Below are 26,274 nucleotides of genomic sequence, written 5' to 3' on the forward strand. Positions count from 1 at the left end.
TATCTGTTGGGGTCATAGACTGTTAATAATATACAGTCTATGGTTGGGGTCTAATCTGAATGGTTTCATGGCACAATCTGGTCATTCATCTGGTTTTATCTTTTTTCTTTTTATTGGCCACATGAGGGAGCTATAGACCTGCATTAAACCTGCCTCTTATTCAATCTGTTCAATGGTCTGTTTGAAATTAGGTGCCATCATAGCAAGATCATACATGCGGACTACCCAAACATAAAGAAAACTAACTTAACATGAAGACTTTCATTTACTATTTATTTATTCAGTGATCACATTTTAGCCATGTGAGAGGGGGCAGGCCAAGATATTTTACCGGGACATTCCACATGTCGAACCCAATTTCCTGAGAGTTTTGATTGACCTGTCTGACACAGAAACAATGCAGCTGCAAAGATTAAACATAATTGAAGCTCTAGTCAGCCCTGTGAAAAGCTGTTACAGATACACCTCTAGGTTAAGACAGCATTGGTGCAATAGTCTGTATATCCTATAGGTTAATATGCAATTCTTATGTATTATTGTTATATTGCTATAGGCTAATATGTAATTATTATGTATTTTTGTATCTTTTTTATACTATATATACTGTATTATGTGTTATATGGACCTGGGTCTGCAATAAAGCTTTATATTTATATATTTATATTAGATAATCTACTTTCAAGCAACCTGAGCAGTTTCCTTTGTGCCATTCTTTCCTCACTTGATCAAGATTTTATGTGATTCATGTTTTCCGTGTTCTCTCTATTCTGTTCAAAACTGTCAAATGTTGCAGGGCTGATGGACTCAGTCCCAGTTATCATAAAGATTACACTCTTTAGTATTCAGGCCAATATTTGTGATGACAGCTACAGCATCCAGGAAGGAGCAACTATCTAATGTTAAACGACATTGATCCCATTCTCTAAAAGCAGTCTGCAGTGATAGTGCTTTCTCTGCCACAATATACCTCATCTGTCAAGGACAAGATTTAGAGAATATTATGTGAAAGTTTTCAATTCTTATTATTATTTAGATTTAGCTATCTGCTGGTTGCAGGTTTGGTGTTGAAACATATTATTCAGCTCAGTGTTTGTGTACTGTTGTTTGCTGTGTTTGGCTACCACTCCTCCCTCATCATTTTTGGGGGTCCTCTTAGGTAAAGGGCCCTTACTGCAGCTTTGCAACATCTGGAACCAATACAGCTGTAATGGCTATCTATGGGACCAGGGGGCTCAGAGATTGTAGGCTGGGGGGGGTGGGGGGTTGTGCTAGTTGCTGGTTTGGCCCTGGGGGTCCATGTGTCCCTGACTTCAAAATAGACTTGATTGCTAACAGCTGGCAGTCCTAACTCACCCAGTGTCAGAGCTCTCCTCTGATGTCAACCTTGTCAGTATCAAGGCCCGGACAATGGAAGACCAGTCGGAAGACCACGGCAAAGGTAGAGAGGAGGACTGTGTTCCTGTGAAATTACATTCAGAGAATGACCTTTTTTTCTGAAGGTTGTTACCATATATAACTTTCTTAGTTTTTGTCAAGCACCTCTGAATGAAGCTGGAGATGTAAATGAACACTTAAATGTATATAGATATTTAAGAGTGCATGCAGAAAAAATATTCTTGAATCACAATCAGCACAAAACTAACTAAAAAACATTCAAAAATGAATGCATCCATGAGTACAATGTAGTGACTTGCCATTATAATAACACACATTTGACATCATCAGGTTATATAAAATGTGCTAGAAGGCCAATTATTCCTTTAACCTAAACTACCTAATAAACCCAACTATATAAAGCTAATTATTCTGATAATTAACATGTATATCCTTTCATTATTGCGAAATGTACTTTCATCAGTTTTTATTAGACGTGTATCACAGTGAGGAAAGTGTGGCAGAGCTATGTCCTGCTATTCCCTGCCACAGTATGAGTAAATAGGACAGAGGCTCATTAGCATCTTTTATTATCCAATTAAAAACTCTGCTCGCCTAATTACCTCCAATCAGCAGGGAGAAGAAAATGATTGACTTCCTGGAGGACTGGAATCACTTAGGACAAAAAGGACAAACTGGTTTTCAGTCGCTTACTGGATTGAAAGTGACTCACAGACTGTGGAAGTACTATATATATATATATATATATATATATATATATATATATATATATATATATATATATATATATATATATATATATATATATATATATACATATATATATCATCACAACTCTTCTTACAGCAATACAGCCACACTGTGGAGGTAAAGCTTTTACAACTTTATTTGTGACTGTTGCAAGTACAAAAAACGTGAAAAACCCCAGCCGGTATATTCAAAACTTGATCTTTTACAAAACATACCTGTCGTGTTAAGTTAGTATCTAAGCTGTAAATAAGCCTCTCCTCCTCAAATACCAATGTCACATTTCCTCATGATCTATTCTACCTTTGCAAGGTTATGTTGTTCTGTGGATTATGTTATTGAGTCGGTGACAGGAAAAGATCGGAAATAATTTTTAAACAGCTGCAGAAACGATTATCCTTCATCAGAGGATGAAGGGCAGCCGCAGCACAAGGTTGTGCCCATAACAGAGCTATGCATCATTATTAAACAATTAATTACTCTGTCGTCAACACCACTAGCATTACTGTTCTACTGGGACTCAGTCGCAGATGTTTGGAACTCAGCTTTGACACCACTATCCATAACTGGGATCCTGTTTCAGACCTCAATTAAACTTTCACTTCTTCTTCGCACAGAGTTGGTCAGATTTACTTTTTCTCTCAGTTAGTTTGAGTCTTTGAAAAATGTCAGGAAAGGCCAGAAATAGCACAGGGCGGGCCGCTGGGACGAACAGTTGTTTACAGACAGTGACAGGGATGAAGGACCTCTGTGCTCTGGTGCTGGGCCTGAAGCCTCAGGGGTGTGCTAGCACCGCTTCTGTTGCTGTTCTGGACGCCACAACATACACATAAAAACACACGCGCGTGCAGGCTGGTAAACTTATGTGCACGTAGACTTATATACACTGTATTCTCTGTCTTTGTTAATGCACACACACACATACACAGCTTCCATTTGTTCTAATCTTTCACCCCACACAGATACATACTCACGAAACACAACCTCAACAAATGCAAAAATATTTTTTCAAATTTAACAACACAGCTTTACATAAACCCACTATGTACTTTCTTTTTTACACATTCACTTTATACATGCTACTGTATGAAGTCAAATCTAAAACCTTGTGATGTAGTCTTGTGTGTTTCTACGTTAAACGATGTAGCAATCAGTTTAAGTAACTGTGTTGACCTTAACATTGGGGTCAAGCTAGGCTACAGATACAGAGACATAAGGTAAGCACCACTATCATGTTATTTCTGCACTCTGGTCAATTGCAGTCCGTAGACTGCTGACCGGGGGCAAGAAATAACTGCAGTGCAATATTTACAAATTCTGTTTAATATTGTGTGATACTCTTCTCTTAAAATACAGTCTTTTCTGAGGTAGACCATTACAGTTCAAGAACATCATTATCATTTTTAAAACAGACATCAAAAAAGACATGAAATAAATACTTTCATGTACAATATGCCGCAAAAATGAGGTAGAAATGGTTACAGAAAATGTACAATAACCAAGAACAAAGTTACCGCCATAACAGATCAAAACATTTAAAAAATAAAAACTTGCTTTGTTGGACAAACTGTCGGGAGTAGTGGGAACAACAACAATTCAAAATGTAGCTACTCGTACCTCTAAATCATAATTATGATTTAATTTCTGTAATTACATGTGAATAAATGCTAGCATTATTGAGAGCGTGCCGCTTGAGGCAGGGGTTGTTCTGCAAGTTGTAAATGTGTTTTCAGTTTCTGAGACAGTGATCAGTTTGCACAGCGGGGGTCACTCTGATTGATCTGGCTGTATGGCATGACTGAAGCCACCAGCTGGAGAGGGATGGCTGCACTGTGATATAGGGTTGCTGGACATCAATCAGACCATTTCCACTCCAGAGGAATAGGTATAAGGGAAGGGGATAGAGAAGCGGGGGGGGGGGGGGATACAACGTCACATGACCACTGGGGCTTGTGGCCAAGGGGCAATCCAATCTAATGAGATTGCACTGGGGAGAGAGAAAAGGAAAAATAATGATGAGGCAGGGAGGGAGGGAGAGACAGAGAGAGGAAAGGGCAGTGGGAAATATTACATCATTCTGTGTATACCTCCGCAGGACCATGGCAACAGTCTAATACAACAACCTCTGTACCAGCAGTCCAGTGACCGGGTTTTTCCAGCTTGTTAAAACAGAAATGTAGGACTGGTGGAAAAGGAGAGATTTGTCTGGATTGCCTACATGTTGGGATCATCCACAATATGTACACATAAACTGTGAATTCTCAGACTTTAGGATTAGCTGAAAGCTACATATAACAACTTCATCTTTAGCTTTATTTTTTGCATCTGTGTTTTTGTTTGTTTTCTTTTTGGAAGGTATTTTGTGCTCAGATTTTCACTGTGAGTACACATGTATGATTGTGTGTGTTGTATTTACATTTTTAAATTATATTTTGCAGCCATAAAACTATAAACAGCAGACATGCATATACAGGATATGTAAACACTAAATAACACGGGGATTTGTAAGCAGTTTGTCCAACAAAAAAAGGAATATTTTCTGTATTCTACATAGCATTTCTTGAAGACAATCATCACTCCACCATAAACTACAATAAAAATAAAGGGTAAAAGAACAGAAAACAGATTTATATATTCATATATAATAATACATGGATTTATGGCATCAAATATCCTTTGAAATACCTGAATTACATTCAATGTTACTCTTTGTAGCATATTCAAGTTTCTCTCCCGAGGTAAAAGCCCAACCGTAGTGGGTATTACAAGACTGTCAGGTTTCTCCTCGCTCCTTTCTCTCGCTCCGCGCCACTCTCTACTAAGACCATAAGATTACATACATTCTTTATTTCATATTTCTGAGGTAAAGAAATTCTTCCTGAGCATTTCAAACAACACTAAATACTAAGAAAACAAAAGGAGTAAATGAAAGAGAAAACAGACTGTAGGAGACGGTGGGTGTGCAGGTGGGTACGTTTAGTTTTGTAAATGAGATTCTCAGGAAAACTGCAGACGATGAGGAATGTGAGATCGAGAACAAATGTATGTGGAATTTAAGGACAACAACCCAACAGTAATAAAGTAATTACTACAACCAAACATGTCGAGTGTAACTGCAAGGTTTTACTTGAAAAACATAACTCCCGGGAAGGACAGCAGCATGCACAGATTTAATAAAAGTCTTTTGAGTTTACTTTCTTTTTTGGAATAATAAGGACTAACTTTTGATTTGGTGAGAAGCTATCGAGAAAGATGACCTGATTTTGAAGTCTGTTTTGAGAAATATAGAAACACTGCTGATTATGCATTTGATTTGACACCTTTTTGGTCAAAAACTGTGGTCTGCTAAAAACTGTGGTCTGCTAAAATGATCCCAAGCCATTCGCACTGAATAATTAGTGACAGTCCAATGACTAAATCAACATTAGGATAACATGGAAGTGGACTGGCAATAAATAGGATCCTGAGAGTAGCAGTCAAAGGGGGGATTTTGCCAAACCCTGATTATCCATAATCTTGGACCACGTCACCTAGCAACTACTAATTGATTTTGTCCCGGACCAAGGCTAATCAGGATCTCTGAGAGTTTCCAAATAGAATATAATCTGATTTTCCTGTTGGCCAAAAGACTAATACACTACCCCACTCAACAAGGCCTATTCATCTTTCTTTTCTTTGGGAAAAATAAAATATTGCGGCTATTCATACGAAAACAATCATTGAGCTTCACTGGCTCTTTTGGCTGCATAAACTGTAATTACAAAACAACAAAACATTCCCATGGCTTTCCATGTCAAAGCAAAGACAGGGTCATAATGCAGTCCGATTACAGTGACTTGTTGCTTTCTCAGTGGTTATACATCTTGCTCCACTCTATACAAGTATCCAGTTCTTTTGTGGTGGTGTGTGGGCGCACCTTGCAGAAGGCATTCTCAAAGTCTGTGAAGGCTGGGGGTTTGGAGGATGTGGGGTGGCCATGCATGGCCCCAGTGGGAGAGGATGCTGAGGAGAGTGCCTGCTGGCTGAGCTGCAGCAGCTCCCACACTGAGAAGCCCTCTGTGCGCTGCAGCACAGCGCTCAGCTCCCTCTCGCTCAGGCTGCAGCCCTGGGGCGACAGCGCCTGCAGCAGCACCTGCCTGCGCATACCCACATCTGGCAGGCCAACGTGATATCGCTTGGCAAAGCTCCGATGGACTGCATCTTGCAGCAGATCTGGCCTTCCAGTGGCACATACAAGAATCACCAGACCTGTGGTCCCCACCTGGGCTTTCTCCAGGGTAGTGGTCAGCAGACTCTGCCTCAGCCCCTCCTCTTCCATGGCCTCCACCTGGCTGAGCAGCACCACAGAGGGCTGCCGTGCCCCCGCCACCTGCAAAAGAGATCCCAGAATGTGCTCTGCCTCAGCCTTCCCTTTAGAGGCCAGCATGGCTCCACTCAACCGATAGAAGGAAGCCCCCAACTGTGAAGCCAAAGAACGGGTCAACGTCGTCTTACCCCCTCCCCGGGGACCAAACAGCAGGACGGTTCTTGGTGGTCGCATCACTGGACTGGGCCTCAACACGGGCCACAGCAGGTCCTCCTCCAGGGCAGCCTTGACATGGGTGAGCCCGGCCAGCTCGCCCCAGCCCAGTGCCGGGCTGCAGTCCAGTAACTCCCCATTAACAAGGTCCAACAGTCGGGGGTCTGGGCTCTTCATAGGTTCAACAGTCGGAGCACACAATGGAGGGCGTTTGTGGGCCTGGGAGCGGTGCTGCTGCTGTTGGATGAAGCCCTGCTCTGCCCCGCCATTCTCCCCCGTCATGCCCGCTGGAGGGCTGTACTCCCCAGCTGCCCCATACTGAGGAGACACCAGGGGCTGGGAGGAGGGCTTACTGGACTTGAAGGTTTGAGGGTCTGTGCTGCCTGAACTGCTGAAGCCGTTTCCCCGGCACTCTGTTTTGTCATTCACACTGTAGGGTGAGTTCCCCCCAGCCTTTAAGGGGTCATAGCTATATTTCCTGTAACGAGACCCGTCCCCGCTCTCATCCTCTTCTACACTCATCTCAAATGCTTTTCTTTTTAATGTCCCACCAGACTCAGATGTCCCAAGGTTGGTGCTCTGGTAACTATAACTGCCTCCTACCACTGTGGGCCTTGAGGGAACAGGAGTAGGGGATTGTAGACCTGAGGGCAGGTAAGTTGCAGAGGGGTGGCTGTAGCTGGGGGCAAGGCTGGTATGGGGAGGATACGTGCTAGGGGGGTAGTTATAGACCGGTGTGGTAGGGCTATAGCTGGGCACTAGGGTAGGGGTGGATTGGAGAGTGTGGAGGGAGGCAAGGGGAAGTGCTGCATTGGGTTGGGGACAGTACCCTGAGGAAAGATAGGTGCCATTGTAGCTAGAGGGGTACTCGCTGGAGCCACTACAGGAGCTGCTGCCACTGTAGCCCGAGTCTGAGAGGTTACTGTTCACCACTGAAACACTACCAACCCCTGGAGGACCTGCAGATGTGGCCACAGTTTTGGAACCTGAGAGGCTGTCATGGCCTCCAGGGGGCACAAGGGAATAGGAGGCATCAGTGCTGTGTGTCAGTGGCCAGGGCTCCAGCTCAGTCTTCGGGACATTGAGGCCCCCAAAGGCCCCTGGCTCTGGGTAGGTGCCTACAGTAGGTGGCCGGTCATATGGTGAGTCTAGCAGGCCAGAATACTTCTCAGCATAACGCTTCAAAAGGTTGGAAGCTGTGAGAGCAGAGATGTCGTCATTGGCCCAGGCGTAGTTGGAGCCGCTGCGACCGCGGCCAGGGTAGAATTCCGACTTGTGGGCCGGAGAGGAGGTGGTAGAGGAGACATCAAGGTGCTGCTCAGGCCACTGGCTGAGAGGCTGGGCATGCTCTGGGTTCCAGTGCATCTTTAACAGGCCTGACAAGAGAAACACACAGAGAAAACAGGTCATATTTATCCCTTATTACAATTCTGTCAGAAAATAGGAAATTGGTGGTGAAGGAGTTATGTATCTTAAAGAACTTGTGTGCAATGTTGTGGTCATAATATTAATCCATTTGGGTCCAGCATAGCATCTACAGTATATTAATTGATTCCTCTCCTGTGACTGAGAAATAGAGAATTGTTTCGCTCCATTTGCTTTGATTGATAATTGAAATAATTCTTAAAGTCAAACTTTTAGCATTTACCTAAAATGCAAACAGCATCCAAGGTTCCGAGTTCCCATTATATAAAAAAAGTCATGCTTTTTCCATGTTACAATATAATGTTTTAAGTTGGCACACTGCAAGAACTGAGACACTGCAGAGAATTATAAATGACTTTCAATTTTTGTGTGATATTTTTTGTTTATTTATTAAGTGCTTTGAGATCTGTTTTACCATGCTGCGACACAGTACCCTGTTTATTTCTCACAGAGACGAACTGTTTGGACTACTGTATGTCACGGCCAGAAAACCGTACTTGTTGTAAGAAACACTCTTTTCAACCACAAAAAATCTACAATAGTCTACATTCAGTTTGATATAGATTAGTGCAAAGTAATCATAGTACACTCGTCCATGACCAACATCCTTTGCACAGTGACACATGTCTGAGCGCCTCGTCTCCAAGCAGCCAGTGATAAGAAATGGCCTTTCTTCTGTTAAAGGAATCTTTTTTTAGTGTTGCCATCATGCATGTTAGCAGAAGGAGCTCGTATTTCCCAGAGAGGGAGAGAAAGGTAAAGGGGAGGTGAAGGGAGAAAGAGAAAGCTGCAGAAAAGAAAGAGAGTGAAAGCAGATCAGTAGGTTAGATGTGTTGTTTTGCAGTTTCCCAGCTTATGTTGGAGTAGCAATAAGATCCTACTAATATTCCCTGTACTGCTAACATCTGCAGGTCTCCCAGAGGACCTATTGTTATCTCCCTGTGCATGTTGCTCTGAATGCCTGCTCTCTCCGCCCTGCACCCCCACCTACCACCCACCAATCCACCCACCCACCGTACTCCAGAGCTCCAAGAGCTCAGTGGCCGGCTGGACAGAGGGAGGGAGGGAGAGGGGAAGGAGTGTGTGTGTGTGTGTGTGTGTGTCTGTGTGTGTGTGTGGACAGTGTTGTGGAGAGAGTGAGAAAGAAAGAAAGAAAGAAAGAAAGAGGGGGTTGGGTTTGGAATTGCAGCATAGAGTGCTATTCATCAGCACAGTCTCCCATGGAACATTGGGAAAGTGGAATGTCTGTTCCTCTGGCTGACTTCAGCACTGGCCGAGCTCTGATTGATCATGGCTGCAACGCACCAAGCACATCGCCGAGTTAACAGCAGAGATGGAAGTTGAAAAAGAGATTTTGTGCCATGAATTGTTTTTCCTCCATGCCCCCTCATGCAAAGGTCTTATTTTCCAGTAAAATATTCAACTGGCTTTAAGTCTGAACTGTGTGGAAGATGCAGATGCTTGGCTGTCTCTTCCTTTGCAATGTATAATGCATCTGCTAATTTAAGCACTGTTTTAGTGTCTCTATGTTCAACTGTAATTTTTTACAACTGAAGAGTATATATTTGTGTGTATTATACTACAATAGGATAGTAATAGAATTGTCTATTTCATAAAGACTAGCGCTACCTCTTGCTGAGGCATTAGCTTGACATTCCACACATAGCTTGGCATTATTGAACTGTCACGATTTACCCTGAGGTGAGGACTACTCCAGCCAGAAACAGGGAGGTAAAAAGGAATATGGCAAAAGCCGTCATTACTGGTCTCTCTGCCTTTTCTTCTGTGGACGCCTGATGATTCATTATTCATGGCTGTCTTCGTGTGTGGAGCCAGGCTTCTTATTGCCATTTAAATCAAATCTCAATATCCACAGCCTGCAATTCTGCTGCTGCTCCCTCTAGCTCACTCCTTAACTTTGCCCTCTTTATTTACCCGCTTTCCAAACCACCCCATGTGTGTTTTCAGATTACGCCCGTTATTTATTCAGTCCAATGAGACCAGCCGACCAGATGGCCGCTGGATTATCATGTCCTTCATATTCAAATCCACTGCCTTAAGTTCCCAATGGCCAAACCAGTTCAAGTACTCTCCTAAGCTTCAGTCAACCCACACACCCACCACAGCAAGATGTAAAGGAACATTCTCACACTCTGTTCACTTATTACAAACATGCTGAAGACATTGTCTTGTCCACACCCAGACGACCACATATTTTTGTGGTCTGACTCGCAGGTCTTTGTCCGGCTGTAGAAACCATATATGTCCTGCAGGCCCTTCCCATCTGCAGCCCAACCAGTTTGTGAGCAGCCCCAATAATGGGGCCTGTGTGTGACAGAGATGGATGAGAGCCCAGGGGAGCTCATAAAACCTGCAGCGGGGAGGGAGGGATGGAAGAGGGAGGGGAAGGAGTGGACAGCAGGCGCTTCGTCCTCTCTAAGCGGACTGGAGCGGACATTAGAGGACTCAGTGAGGTGGGCTAACTGCTGTCCACTCTATCATCAGAGTAGCACCAACACAGAATGGACTTCTCTCACACTACCCCCTTGACCAACTCAATGACCAGCTGCGCATACCTGAAGAACCAATTCACTGTTAAATCTGAGAGTAATTACTTTCTAAAAAAAAAAAAGCATTACACTCAATAATTCTTTCTGTATGTAAACAGCAAGTTTGATGAAGGTTGGCCACCATTCACTTCCCTGATGAACACAGCAGGGTGGCAGAGCAGTTTAGCCCTTTCATGTAATTAGATCTTGGCCTCTGCTGGATTGTGGTTTTTAGAGCAGTAGTGCTCCACAATAAACTGAGCAAGCTCTAATCTACACTTCTGCTTAAATCAGAGCACTCATGTAGATTAATTCACTGGAGGGGCAGGAAGAAAGCTAAGATTAGAAGTAGGAAATCAGGACAATGTGGACTTTCTGTGGGTAGCAGCAGTGCAATCATTAGGTTAACTTCAATATATATTTCAGAACGATGCTAGATTTTAAATGATCCTATCCAACACAAAATAAATATACACTGCTAAAATAATTTGTGAATTTTGCAATCCAGATGTAAATATCATCATCATCGTCATGTTGCAACGTTTGGTATTACTTATATGCTTTTCTCTAATGCTGTGACATTACTCTCTCCTGCCACACCCCCATCAACTCTATCTTACTCATATTAGAGGAGGATTATGGAGTGGAAAAACACATGTATAAAGAATGGACAAGAACAGCAGTTTGTTTGAAAATAGGAATCCTGTCCTCATTCAATCATTTTGGAGGCTTTTGTTGGTGTTCTCAATAATGTTGGTGTTCTTTGTGACTGTGATCCAGTCACAAAGGGTTTGGAAGAGTATTTAATGTTTTATAATTTATCAGTTGTGCTATTGAATTTATGGTGAACAAAAATTGGTTGTAATGACCAAGTTAACATAATTAGAGAGGAGACTGCTTTTCTACTGACCGATGGCCTTACTTGGCTGCGAGGAGGTTGATAAGAACCTTATATGTATGCACATGAAACTTCCCACTGTGTGTGGGTGTGTGTTTTCGGCCCCAGGAGAGACAGATGTTCTTCTGCTGACCGCCTTACTGTCTGTCCAGCCATTGTGGTGGACGTCCGTCCAGCAGACGTGCGCGGCTCGGACAATCCAGTTGGCCATGAGACAAAGCCTGAAGGATCCTATTGTCAGGGGCCTGTCTAATTATGGAAATCTTATTAATCTATTCAGCAGCAGTCCACTGACAGCTTTTGTGTCAGCCAGGGATTTATTGATGGACCTATGTGAGCTGCATCCTATTGTTGGAGTGCGTGATGAAGACAGTGGCACGGCTCCCTTAAGAAGAAACCAACTTAACTTTGAGGAGGGCCTAATATTAAAATTAGACCACTTATGGCTCAGGGGGAGTATGTTAGGTTCATCTGTGATTTCTTCCCTCAAATGGTCCAATCTGACATCTACAAAGTCACTGAATCTCATGTTGACTAGGTGAAACCGAAGTAGTTTTTGGCCTATAAAGGCTGGTAGTACACTAGACTGTGTTGTGGTTTCCTATAAAAGAAGTATTAGTGGGTGAGGTGAAACGTTATCTTGGCAGGAAGCCCGGAGACGGAGAGCTCCAGTGCCGTTTCATAGTTCCCCTGAGGTTGCTTTCCCCTTCTCCCTTCCCGGCACTTTTGTTTTCCCTGCCACAAGGAACAAAACGGACATGGATGCAACAACCCTTCTGGGACAGTCTACTATTAAACCTTGCCGATTGTGAAGAGGCTGCTTGTAAACTAGAGCACCATGCATCAATCCAATCAGGGCTCTGTTCAGGGCTGAGTTCTACCCCCACCCACTGAGAGAAAACTGCAAACATCGTACATCTCCACACAGAGGCATGAATTAGGGAGAGCAATGTGCTTGTACATAGATCTATAAACCATCATCTTCTGTTCCTAACTTCTTATAAAACATTAATAATCATCATGATACAGACCTGCAGGTGTTTGCTTTGCTGGTCAACTTCACAACTACAACATATACTACACCAAGAAAAAGGCAAGAATTTACTGCAGAATTAAAACCTTGTCCTCAGTCATGACATTTATATTTAATGTGGAGAAACTGTGCAGCCGAATCGCTTCCTCTGCTTTAAATTCATCTGCAGGCCCCAAAGACTTCCGCAAAAAAATACTAATTCCGTAAAATATGTTGAAATTTCTACGGTGTGAATTTACTTAATGTAGAAAACAAAATTCTTTCAGTACTCCTCAACAGCAAGTTGCAGAGAGGGCCGTGTCAAATTTGTTTTGAGAATGCTGCTCCAGCTGTCACGGCAGTATGACAGGGACTCAATAGCATCTCAGAAACAGACACTTTTAAAAAGAAGTTTAAAATGAATGCAGTTACAATACAGAGCCTAGAGCCATATCAAAGGGGAATGACAGGCAGAAAGTGAAGAGAAGGGCAGAGTGTGACAGACATTATGTTTGTGCTGATACATCACAAACTTGATGCTCTGATGATCATCAGTTATGTATTCAGCAAGTGCATCCTGATTAAGGAGTTATTGGATGAAACTCGCTGCTTGCTGGACAGAAATATGTAGAATAAATGATGTCTTTCTTCAAGATCTTTAAACACGTCAGTGCATTTGAACAAACATCCAATAATCTGCTTTAAACAACCAAGGACTGAGTTTGGTGTGCAAAGGGAGAAGCACTCAGAATCTATAATTTATCAGTGTTTGTAATCTTGATTTGTTGTTCACTCTTGAAGCCCCTTAAGTCCTCTGTCCTCAAGTTCACTGTGATTTATGATACTAATATCAAGCAGGACATTCTCACTAGGCTGATGCCGTCCTGCCGCTGCAGACTACCTGTTCCGTCATAAAAACACCAATCTGAGAGGCCGGCCACATTTCACAGTATGGCAGGTGGAGACAGTGGAAAATTGTCTCTGGATGTTCTCACACTTTGGTATGAAATACACATTTTATCAGCTCTTGTAGGTTTTACCAACATATTGAAAAATGATGATGAATTCCTCACATATATTGTGGATTATGTATGTTAACTATGTTACCAAATGTCAAGTTACCTAAGGCCATTTCCAAAACACCGTAAGACAGGGTAATGCGCACAACGGACAACAGGGATCATAATTCATCAGACATGCATTATTGGGCATTGCTAGGGAAAATTATAATAAATCTTTGCATTAGTCACAATTCTGCAATCAATCAAAAGAAACACAATCCCACACTCCCACTATGCCTCTCGCCCTGTCTCATCTGCTCCCTCTTTCATGGCCCTAAAAAGATGTAATAACAGAAGAGTGCGGGAGCTCTGGTGGGGAGTTGTCACACCTGCTGCCCAGTGCACGAGCAGACGCAGCTCTTTTCAAACACGCCTCACCAGTCCAATCCCAGGAGGAAGGAGCCCATCTCCTGCAGTGGCATTGAGGGATGTCCTCTGCGTATGTCTCTCTCTCTATCCCTATCTCTGTACAATCCTCTCTCTGTGGAAAGAGCTATCTGCACTTCATATCAGATTCGTATTCGGCATTCGTATCAGATTGACACTTTGACGTACTCTATTTTTTGCTTTATTTCAGGCCAGCTGTCAGAACAGTTTTTGTCAGTGTGTGCAGCTAATAAGGTTTTATTAGGAAGTATGACAACGTTGCATTGAGTATTTTGAAGAAAATAATACCACCCTTGTTTGTAAAAAAAATTTAGTTAGGGTAAAAGACAATTATTGTTCAAAACGAGTTGATAAACAGAATAAAACAAGCTTCCATGTGGTAAATCTCCAATTCATTAGCAGTCAACAAATAGTGTCATTAAAAGTTGTTGTTTTGCAGAGTGGATGGAGAGCAGCAGTAGCCAAACTACTTGATGGCATTGGTTAAACATTGCTTAGTTGACAAATGTGTTTAGAATTGCTTATGATAGTGCAGCAAAAAGCAAAGTCCCATCTGAGAGCATGCTTATTTTACAGCCCTTTTCGCAGCACTCTCCAAAACTAGAAAGCCTCCGGAATAATTACTGGATGCGTCACTTCATGCTCGTAATTTTAGAAACAACTCCCCCATCCCCCATGCCTGCTAATGCACGTCCACAAATGGCAGAACCCTGTCCAACCAAACCCCCCGCCCTTAAAGAAAAACAGGGTCCCTATTTTCTGTGACTGCAGGCTGGCTTTAGGTCATTGTGTCCACTAATATATCAAAGAACAGCTGTCCTAAGGCTCTGTGATGACCAATCACCCCTTCCATCTGTCTCACTCACCCAATCTCTGTTCTATCTCCCCCTCCTCAGCTCTATCTTTTCCTTGCAACGTCCTTCTTTCCCCCGATTCTCTGCTTCTCCACCTCCCTTATTCCCCCCACCCCCCCCCACCCCCCATTCCCAGTGAGCATGTTGCATTCCCTCCTTTCTGTCCATATCCCCTGGCCACTCTGTGCTCCCAGCTTATACTCTCAGCACATGGACAGCTCTGGGATTTGTTGTTTTCTGTTAGTACACACACAAATAAAAGGAAACTCAATATAACAACAGCCACACTTGCACTGTGGCAGTGCATTTTATGATCACTGCACTATAAACACCTAATGGCTTAACGATTATAGTATGTTTTTTCTTAAGCGTGGTCATTTACTAATTAGCTGTGCTGGTGTGAAAGAAGTTGTGTCTCATTGTCCAGCTCTGAATTGTGCTGCCTCAGGAATCCAGTGAAGTGTTGCCATCCAAATGAACCTCACCACCTTGCTTCTTAATTGGGCCCTTAACAGGAGCGGAGGTCTCCTTAATGAGCTGATGAACCCTCAGAGAGACAGAGCACAGGGCCAGTGGACTCACATGGTCCTCGGTCCCTAACCTTCTTTTCTTGTGGATACATGCAAACATACACACATACACACAACCACACACACTGGGGGCTAATTAGAGCCCATTCACACCCTACACTAATGATCCAAGCTCTTATTCACACACACTTTAGCAGGCTGTGTGTTCAAGGGCCTCAAAGGCCCCTCCAATGCAGCACTCATACCACTCTGCCTACAATAGAGATAGATGCTGGCGCAGCCCTCCAACCTGCTCCTTCAGGGGCTAGGATGAGACCTACTCTTTTTTCTATACAAACTACTTCATGACTTAGCCGAGTCATTCACAAAGACACTTGCACAAAGCATAAAAACAGAGCCAGGGAGAGAAAGGAGAGGGAGAGGGGTCAGTCAGAGGAGAGCTATAAAAACTGCCAGATCTGAACTCCTGTGTGTTGTTGCTCTGTGTGTGTGTGTGCTAGTGTGTGCTGTTTTAAAAGAAAAGGTATCGCTACACCAGCGGGGCCCCAGCAACAAGAGTTAGGGCACTCCTGGGTTGGCGGCCTGGGACTGATTTAAGAGGGTGTTTGAAGTGCAGATTACAGATTCTTTGCACCAAATCCCTCCAGGAGTATCCATGGCCCCTGGAATCTCTCTCAGGTTTCTTCTCAGGTCCGGCCATGGCTGCTTGCCCCAGCTTGAATTCCTCCGGACTGGCCGGAGACAAGGGCCGAGGCCGCACACGCCAGGGAAGAAAGAGACACACACACACTGGCTGAATGTAGGATTTGTAATAGCAGTTCTGATAACAATGAGTAAAGTGTGTTTGTGGGTGTACCTGTCCTAACCGTGTGCATTAATACAGTGGGAAGATCTATGTACAGGGGCAAAAATGCCTACAGCAGGAGTCAGAAGTAGCATCGGGAAGCGGGAATGCTCCACGTTCCCACAAAGGGGATTCCAACATGGAGGTGAGAGTCTTCGCATGTCCTGCACATATGCAAAGTCCCTCACAGTCTGACTTTTGCTCCGCAGAACCATGACCTAAGTCTGTAAGTAAAGGCCAGTGAGCTGCAGTGTCATTAGTGAGCACAGCAGTGTGTTTGTGTGTCACTGGTCTGAGAGTAAACAACGTGACTACCTAACACTGCTGTGTGCGCTCATACGTTCCCTCTGTCCACATACAAGCACACTGACAAGCTGTTCTGAAACAATCTCACCACTGCAGAAGCTCAGCAGAACAGAGCTACTCTGTACATGAAGAACATGAAGCTTCTGGACAGAGCAAATGAAAACAAGCATTGTGCATCCCGATCGTAAAAGCAAATCACACACAAAGACAAGTACGTAGTGTACTGGAAGATTCCCATGAAGGACCAGCAGTGTGCCGACTCTAAAGGCATGCTAACTATTCCCCAGTAGTTTGTGACATTCTTGGATGTGCTGTCTACTTTAGCAGCAGGGAGAGTGTGTTCAGTCAGTGTGGACTAGCAGGGTGCAGGGAGCTGATGGAACAACCTCTTAAACAGGCCTTGATGGGAAGTAGAATAAGCATGCATGCTTGTTCTTGCAAACAAATTGTCCATCAGTTTTATTTGAGCAAATCAGCCTATTTAGATTTACAGCTATAAACATCTTTTAATGGAAAAGAAAAGCTGGGAGAACAGGCATTAAATCAACATAATCAGGAGCCTCTTGTGAGAGGCCATGTTTTAAAACAACACACAAGGTCAACTACTTATTGGCAACAAATCTGTAATTCCATCATTTCATTTTATGGGCAGTCGAATAATAACATTGGCTATTTTAAGGGGGGAAATTTCCAAAAAGCAAACAAAGTGCCATGGTTACTGTCAAACATAGGCTCATGATGCTTTAATCAGGCTGTTTTGTTCAGTATGATTTCTCACACCCACACCATTGCCTTACACAGGCTCTGCAATAAAAGAAATTGGTTGCTAAGAAAACAAATTGAAAGTTTTTACCATCCATTATGAAGTAATACTTTTTAAATGAAGCATTCTGTTTGATTTCTCCCTCTTTTCTTGTAACTGCCATGCCAATAATGCTCCTTTGATGTGAGTTAAAGAGCTGGGAAAAAGGGGCTCTTGAGGCAGAGGCCACGGAGGCAGCCCCATGCTGGCCGGAAAACAATGCTGTTTTGGAGAGCCAGAGCACTGGACTCAAATGAAACTTGGTGGGAGGGTGCAAAGGGAGGAGGCCAAAACTGGACATGTCAGTTATTAGGTCAGCATTGAAGGGAGAAAAGAGAGAAGGGGACAAGGGGGGAGAACAGGGGCAGTGTGTGTGGCGGTACGTCCTGAGCTGTATTGGTAAAATGACACTTGCAGAACTGAGGGATTCATTCTGCTTAAACCATCAGCCCTTCAACCTCCCTCTGTCCCTCTTCCTTCCCCCATCGGTGTCTTCCGCCTGGTGATGAAACATTCAAACAGTGTCGGTGCCCAGGGTTTAGCATTTCCACAGTGCACGTCAAGGAAAAAGTCAGGTTTCTGCAATGAGGCTTGCACATTTTCACTGTTACCTTTGCATTTTTCCCTTTGTTTGCAAACTACAGAACAGAGTGTACACTCACACTAATTTTTGCAGTGGGGGCTCATTGATTCCGGCAAAGTCCAACTAAGTCAAGTGGGGCTGTTTAGTGTGACAGGCAGTACGGGTAGAGAGAAAGAAGGGTGCAGTGTACTCACTATAGGGGACAATAGGACTCAGCATTCTGTGGAGCTGGTCTCAGTAAGGAGGGATGCTGTTGTGTGAATGCCAGCTAAGGTTAGCGTCCGTCCGGCTGTTGTCCATCACTAGCATGAGCTCGCACTGACAACAGAACAGCCCTGAGAGAGAGAGAGAGAGAGAGAGAGAGAGAGAGAGAGAGAGAGAGAGAGAGAGAGAGAGAGAGAGATGTTATAGGCTGCTGCACAATGTCAGGACAAACACTCACATGTCAACCAACCACACAACCTCACACAACCTCACACAGCAACACAAACCCAAACACACACAAACACACATACCAGAATTCACCTGGAGTATGATAGAATTACTGACCAACCTGAGAACCCTATCAGTTTAACACAGAGTCACACACACACACACACACACACACAGTCACACACATTCTGCCAAATTGACACACACAAGGGTATTCATTATAGGCAGGCATTAAGCTGATTGAGAAGCTGTGTTCAGCCTCTAAAGAGAGCTTTCTAAATCTGCCTCACAAAAAAACTCATGCATACCATTGCTCTGTGCACTGGGGCAATAAAGACAGCATTCTTAGGAGACCTTACACTTTTGAAGCTGCATAAGGAAAATTCAGAGGAAAAAAAGTTCACTGTAATGACATTTTACTTTTTAAATTCTCTAATCTAAAATTTAAATCACGCTGTTCAAAAAACGAATTCATTTAACCTACTGTTTATTTTCTAAGAGAAATATCCCTTTTCTGGTTTGGGTTGTAAATTTAAAAATGTATTTGTGGACAGATTAAAGACAGTTTGATCCTCGCAATTGTTTTATTCTGATATGAAGCACCTCTCTGAGCAAACCCAAGAGATTAAAACAACTCTGAAAATGTTTTTGTTTTCACAACAGCCATTTAGGTTCTTTCTCAATGCTGTGGAAACCAAAGCACATTTTTATCCACATTGGTGCTAAGTGAGTTGCTTCAGAAAATATAGTGTAAAAACAATGGAGATGTCTGAAATCACCTTTCAGTTTTTAAAATCTATGAAAACATTTTTAGCAACAAATAAACACCATCTATAACAAAATGTAAAGCTACTGTAACCATTGAAAAAATAACCTCGCAAGCAAAACATAATACAAACTCTATTAAACAACCTAACAGTATTTAACAGTAGTAAAGCAACATTATGACATTTACTGCTTTTGCACATTACACAATTTATCTTTCTTAGTATGTATACAAACAAACAAGTCGGTAACCAGTTTACTCATATACCATTTCATATGGAAGAGAAATTACACAATGACCACACGGCCGTCCCTGGACCCCAACAGGCTTTACGTACAACACTGCCTCCGACTACAGCCCCTTTTGCTCTAACTGACAGTCAACTTTTAACACTCAGCGCAGAATAACTAACTGCACTACAGCAACAAACCACAGCTTCCACTTAAAACAAACACAGATCTGTCCTTGCAGAGTTCAGAGAGAGGCTGAGAGGAGAAGGCAGAGTTAGGAGTTTTGGTTTGCTCAGGGAAATGTCTCATGGTCAGCGGCCAAAAAGAAGAGCTGCTACAACAGACTCAGCTCCGGTCCTCCTCCAACTTAAGCCAGCCAGCGGAGACAAGTCAAACAGCAGGGAGAGCAGCGGGCTATGACAGCAGATCAACACAGAGATGCAGAGAAGACAGGCAGCCTTACCTATTCATGCCTGCATGTCCTCCATCAGATCTGAAAGCGCTATGATAATCCCTGGAGCAAACCAGACTGTGTGTGCACTGCTATGCTTTTTTTTCACATATGGGACACAACTCCACTCTCTCTCTCCCTCCCTCTGCCTCTCTCTCTCTCTCTCTCTCTCTCTCTCTAGCCAGTGACAACAGAGTAAGCACTCAGCTCCCCTCCCCCTATGGATCTCCCATCCCCCTCTACCTCCCCTCCTTCTCTCTCTTTATGTTTTTAAGTAAGGAGAGAGAGAGAGATAGAGAGAGAGAGAAAGAGAGAGAGACAGAGAGAGACAGAGAGAGAGAAAATGAGGGGAGGGCGGCAGAGAGGGTGGATGACGGACCAATCATGCTCTGGAGGAGAGAGAGGGCGATCATACTGAAACTTGGACACAGAGGATAGTGGAGAGAGAGAGAGTTTTTGTTTGGAGGGAAATGACCAGGGTAAATTTGGTTTGCCCTGGGAGGATCAAGAAAGAGCTGAAGAAACAATGCTGAGATTGTAGTGAAAACACAACAAGGAACAATGTCTTGTCTATTTCTTCTCTGACTGACTAAAACAGATTGTGATCAAGTTACTTGTAAAAATGTAATCATTTACTCATTACTTATTAAAAATGACACTACTTGTGGCCAGGTTGGCTCAGTGGGTATAGGCACACATATACTGAGAGGTTTATGCCTCAACGCAGAGATCCAGGGTTCAAATCTGACCTGTGATGTTTTCCTGCATGTCTCTCCCCTTTCTCACCCAGCTGTCCTGTCAAATTAAAGGCGGAAAAGCCCAGAACGGCAGAAAAAAAGTTACATTACTTGTACAATAACTTTTTTGTAACTCAGCTTGGCTCCTTCGAAGATGCCTTTTAACAAAAGCTGCCACACCCACATGTCAGAACATCTGTATGTAAAAAATTTAGAAAACAAGACAATGTGGTTTAGCAAGCAGCTATCTTACGGAGGTATTTACTGATTAACAGCTAGCTAAACCCCTTGTGACAGCTCTTCAGTCACTAGCACTCCAGAGGTCCTGTAGCCCTGATCCAGGATCGCCATACTACGTATCATGGCCTGGGTTCAGGTTGGTCTTCACCCAGAACCCAGACATTTGAGTCACTCAGCAGCTCATAAAATTCATAACAAGAAGGATGTTTAAATACAAACTTAACGAGGGTAGGCAATCTTCTTTACAACTTATAAATTGGGGAAAAAAACGTCAGATGGGTGCAACGTAACAACATTGCATGATTTACTTCGATCAAGAAACGATTCAATTAAAGTCAAACCATGGAAGGACATGCTCAGTGCCGCCAATGGTGGTGGGAAGACAAAGATGAACTTTTCTTTAATCAGTAGAACTCTTTTTTCCCACAGAATGCAATTTTATTTACGGCGGTAGGTGACTGGGGGGTGGAGCCTACTGACGGTCAATGTGCGGAAACACAAAATATAGATTCTGTTCACTTGTGGCAGCACTAAGTGCACTGCAGCTGAGCAGCACTCCAGTCAACTAGCAAGGACATCATTCTGTAGGCTTACCATTGGTGATCAAGTCAGTTGAGAAGACAAAACATGCAAACAAGACAACCTTGGAGTGGGAAGCTAGCCACGTCCATTCACCAGCCCAGTCTGTCCAATGAATGCACTTCGGTGAAACTGATCAACCTCCAATCCAACCATTGGTAAGACAGCAAACAAGTACTTCCCTGAAAAGTAAATGGAGCACTACTGGGATTAGTGACTGGTAAGAAAATAATTTTGAGTCCTAATTCTTTACACTTCTTATTATTAAAAAAGTAACCACATTACACCGATGATGACAATCATAAATATCATACAAATAAGTCAGTGACAATTCAGCCCTTTTATCTTTTAACCTGAGTAGGTTTATGGCATTCACAGTAAAACTTTTCAAAGAGAACAAAATCCAAAAGCTAAACATGCAATAGTTCTAGTACACCCTACAAAAAATAGACCATCTATCTCATGGTCAGGTGCTGTTCCAGTTTCATTTACTCGCTCTTCACACACAGCTGTCAGGCTGTTTTTAGCGCCACACTGAGGGCCACATGGTCAAGTCATCTCCTCCTGTTACACGGAGCCAGTACTCCAGTCAAGCTGCCATGTTGCACTGCCGCACAAGCTACAGGACACCAAACACACACACACACACACACACACACACACACACACACACCACAATTATTACTATACAAGTGAACACAGAGTGAGTAGACCAGCTGAAAATAGAGAGGGACATTGTGATCATATGTTTGGAGTCCAGAGCATCCCATGCACCTCAACATGTGAAAACATTTTGGAGAGTGTTTGTTCTCAGAGCAGTCTGAAGGCCTGCTGACATTAAATTAATCACCCTGTACTGTAGTCATGCTAGTTTATGATGTTGTGATATAACCTTCTTAAATTTATCATTTAAGGTTAATTTTCATAGTTTGGGCTATCATTATAGCCCAAAACAATAATATTAACATTATACTCACCAAGTTAACTGGTAAGATGTAGGAACACATTTCTAAAAAGAAGTCAAGTACATACTGTAAGCAATTTAAAGCGGTTTTATATATAATTACATATAAAACCTCATGTTAGTCAACTTATATGAAAAACAAAATGGAAGCAAACTGTAACATTATCACCGACACTGTCCATTATAAACACCATCAGTTTGCTGACCAACTTCCTGGTTCTACTTTGTTGATAGGCCTTGGCGTATCGCACATCCACACAATTTTACTATGCAGTTTCCTGTGCAAGGCTTGATTTCAACCTCTGTGATCGTCGGACTGCTTGTCAGACTCAATGTCAGGGTGTTCCTGGGTACTTTAGTGAGTATAATGTTATAACAGATAGAACTGATGGCCCAAACTACAAAAATAAAAGCCAAATTGTAATGAACCATAATTATCCTTTAAACACATGGCCTCTGAAAATCCTAAGACATGTGGGTTGAGCTATTTTAGTAGATGCCCAAGTGGTCAGTGACATGGCTTAAATTGGAATGTAGGGCAATAAAACCATTGAAGGAAACGCTGCAACTCATTAGAGTGGTTACAAAACTTAACACACCCAGCGAGTCCCAGTTCAGGGCCACAATTAGACTCCTTAATGTTTTCCCTAATATGGGATCCTCAATAGATTTGCTAATGGTGTCTCTGTGGGGGGTTAGGTAAGGGTACGGTTGAGTTGGGATGTTGAAAGCAGACAACTCTGGTGCTCTCTCTATCACTCTATTGCCTTATTAGTGCTGAGGCAGCAGTGTGTGGACACAGGCAGCCTGCTGAGCCCAGCATTACTGAAGCACAAAGACTTCAGGGCCCCAGGACGCGAGACAAGCCAAAAACTGAGAAAAAATAAGACTGAAAAAGAGTTTGAATGAGACAGAGAGAGAACAGGTACTCCTGCACAGACTAGTTCCCAAGTCACAGGAGTGATTTTGACAGGTGTCAGTCTTAAAGATCCCGCCCCCTTCTCTGATATGCATTAAGATATTTCTGCACACTTGTGACAGCTCAGGCTCCCCAAACGTTCAGAGGACATTCAGTCCAGTGGACAATGTGGGACATGGCTTACTGTCAGGGCTGGGAGGCTACGTAGGTGCCTGGTGGTTGGAGGTTAATGGAGAGATATGAGAGGTAGACAAAAGAGCCATGGCAGGCTGAAAATGACTCCTGAATGGACAAAGGTTACAGGTCAACACGCTAGCGTTTGACCTCATACTCCAGGGCATGTCAACTCAACACCTCCATTCAGCAGGTTGTTCCTGCAACGATGAACTATGTTGGCAGGTCAGCTGGTTTCATCTAGCTAAATTGATGAATCAGGCTTATATTTAATTAGGTTAAATGAAAATATGCATGCAGCCCAGCCCCACAGGGTGATTAGCTAAGCAAAATATAATGCTAGTTCCTCATCTTAGAGGGAGGAAGTCAAAGTTGTAGATCCTAATGAAAATACAGTAGAATCGACCTCTTGCACACCTTTACACCTAACATCAGAAAACTGGCAAAGTGAAAAGTGCTAGGCCATGTGTGTAAGGACAGTGATGGTGTATTCCAGCTGTCATATGCACACAGTGTGGTTGGATGAATTGGAATATAAATAGGAGGGGTGTGGTGATTTATATATTTTCAGCCAGTCACATTATATGTCTCATACCACTCGAAAACCTGGAAAATACACTGCCCAAAGAATGTATGTAAATTATGTAACCAGTGACAACGTTTGGCATGTTACATTCAAATGTGTTTTGAAACATGAAGTAGTTTAACCAATATCAAGCTGTTAGGGCCAATAAACATGTTATTTCCTGTCAGTTTAAAAACATATTTTTACAATCTGCTGTCAGGTAATTCAGCAAGTTTTATAAACAGCTGAAGCAAAGTGTTAATTACCTAGTCAGACTTTTGATTACCGACATGAAGTCTGATCCACAGTGTTGTTTAACCTGTTCAAAAGCTGCCTACTTTACCAGAAAAGGGTGTTTTATATTGACATTATTACCCATAGAGTGTTGTCAGTGTGACACAGTTGCTAAAAACCTGTTAAAACCACTCACAAATGTCTGTAAATTCCAGAAAGAACAAGACTATTAGTGGATTATCAGTGGAAAGGCAATTATTTGTCTTGCGAACATACATAAAAACTAATGCACCTGTGTTATTTAAAAGTCCATAGAATGTCATAGTAATTGACATTGTAGATAACCATTTGGTTGGTAACCACCAGGTTGGAGCCTTGGGGATCTGGGGGATGTGAACAGCTACAGTATATGAACTAAGTTAACCAGACGTCAGGTATGAGACTTAAGGTCGGACCTCAGGAGACTAATTGTTCCCAGGACTGTGTGGACTGGCCAGACCAAACACTACTTCAGGGAAACTGAACATTCAAATTCAAACATGTAGGCATGTGAGCAGGAAAAGATGGCAAACCAATTTTGTACATTTTGTTTGTCAAAACACACATTAAATGTAATATACTGTGGCCTTTTCTGTGATAGCATCTACAAGCTAAATGAAGCATGAATGTTTGATGATACAATAAGATGTTGAAAAGCAATTGACCTGAAAGTTTAAACACTTTACTTAAGCTGTGGAGTATGTGTAAGGATTGTGCATGCCTTAACCTATCCACAAACAATCCACAAATGTGCATGTGTGGGTTGTGATAATCAGTTCCAGGCTCTCAAGGTTGGCCTATATCATTTCATTAGCTGACAGGCGAGTGCCAGGACTTTGGCTGAGATTAGGGCAGAGTGAGAAACTTTACCCCAGCCCCAGTTGGGCTGGCTGAGCAGTGGAGGAAGGGACAATGTGTGTGTGTGTGTGTGTGTGTATGTGTGTGGCGTGTGTGTGTGTGTGGGAGGGGGTGGGGGTGGGAGGGGGTGTAGCAGGATTATTAGTGGGAGGTTCAGCTGTTTATTATTCCAATTCTATCTCTAACAGCTGAAAATTGGAGAATTAGGTGGTGGCCCTGAGCAACCTAGGGATCAATGCAGAGGGGTTAAACCCTGTGGCACGGCTCCACACACTGACAGCGCTCACAGATACTGACACAGCACATACACACACGCACCACAGATGTCATTCACAAAACTTAACAGACACATCAGATTTACCGCTCTGATGTGATAAGACACTCACAGACATCACAGGTCGATGAATAGCTTCACACTTCGAAAAACATACAGCTGTGATAGTTGGCTGCTAAAAGCTTCAGGTTATTGTCGTAATTCTATTGAATTTTCTCCTTCAAGCTACAGTAATGTGTCTGCAAAGCCTCAAACACAAACTAAAGTCTCTTCATTCTGTATTTGTAGCATTTACAGAGAAACTCTTGCCTTTATGTTGCCAATCATGACATGACCTGAGAGGAATCATAGAGCAACCCAGCCGAACAAACGCTTTAAAAACGCAGGAACACAATCCAACTCTCACAATACACATGGACTTTCTCTGTCACATACACCGTTGGCATGAGCCTGTAGTGTCAGGGGGTCTCTGGTCACGTCCATGCATGCTGCTAATCTGGAGAGGGACATGTGACACTGGGAACTGTGAAACCTGAACTTTTCACGCCATGTAGGCATGCAGTCTGAGGGCATGGAAACAGGTCTTTGGACATATGGAGGTTTAGGAGTTGAATTTAGACTTTAAATGGGATTCTATCTGTATCAAATTATAATTTTTGTGGGTATTTTGTGTTGTTTTAGTGTCTTAGGTTTGTTTTCTGTGCTGAGGAAGTAGGTAGGCTAACAGGCAGACAAACTAGGGGAGATAAAGGGGAGAAGGTGCTGACAACACTCAATCCTTATGCAGTCGAACATTAATTCCAGATGTGGAGATTTTCACATCAGCCCAGTGCATCAGTCCTAGTGTTTGCTGGCATTTGGACTATAGCTCTTAATGCCTCTCATGTCGGTTTACAATGA

The 26,274-nt window shown here is 43.0% G+C and overlaps 1 protein-coding gene across 5 annotated transcripts in view; it reads right to left on the bottom strand.

Annotated features, from left to right (window-relative positions):
- Positions 1 to 3,445: 3,445 nt before the first annotated feature.
- Positions 3,446 to 26,274, bottom strand: part of fignl2 (fidgetin like 2) — a 54,395-nt gene continuing 31,566 nt past the window's right edge. For 2 of the 5 annotated variants that reach the window (XM_028584068.1, XM_028584069.1), the window contains exons 3-4: positions 18,107 to 18,247; positions 3,446 to 8,037 (exon numbers count right to left, since the gene is read on the bottom strand). In XM_028584068.1, coding sequence (XP_028439869.1) covers positions 5,990 to 8,037; positions 18,107 to 18,131 — 2,073 coding nt within the window. In that variant the 5' untranslated portion in view covers positions 18,132 to 18,247 and the 3' untranslated portion in view covers positions 3,446 to 5,989. Of the gene's footprint in view, positions 8,038 to 17,007; positions 17,829 to 18,106; positions 18,248 to 19,377; positions 19,418 to 19,803; positions 19,942 to 26,274 lie in introns of those variants that run through there. The other 3 variants (XM_028584067.1, XM_028584070.1, XR_003693092.1) reach the window with 3 other exon arrangements.

The sequence above is a fragment of the Perca flavescens genome, chromosome 7 (assembly GCF_004354835.1).
Source record: "Perca flavescens isolate YP-PL-M2 chromosome 7, PFLA_1.0, whole genome shotgun sequence".
In the NCBI taxonomy this organism is placed as follows: Eukaryota; Metazoa; Chordata; class Actinopteri; order Perciformes; family Percidae; genus Perca; species Perca flavescens.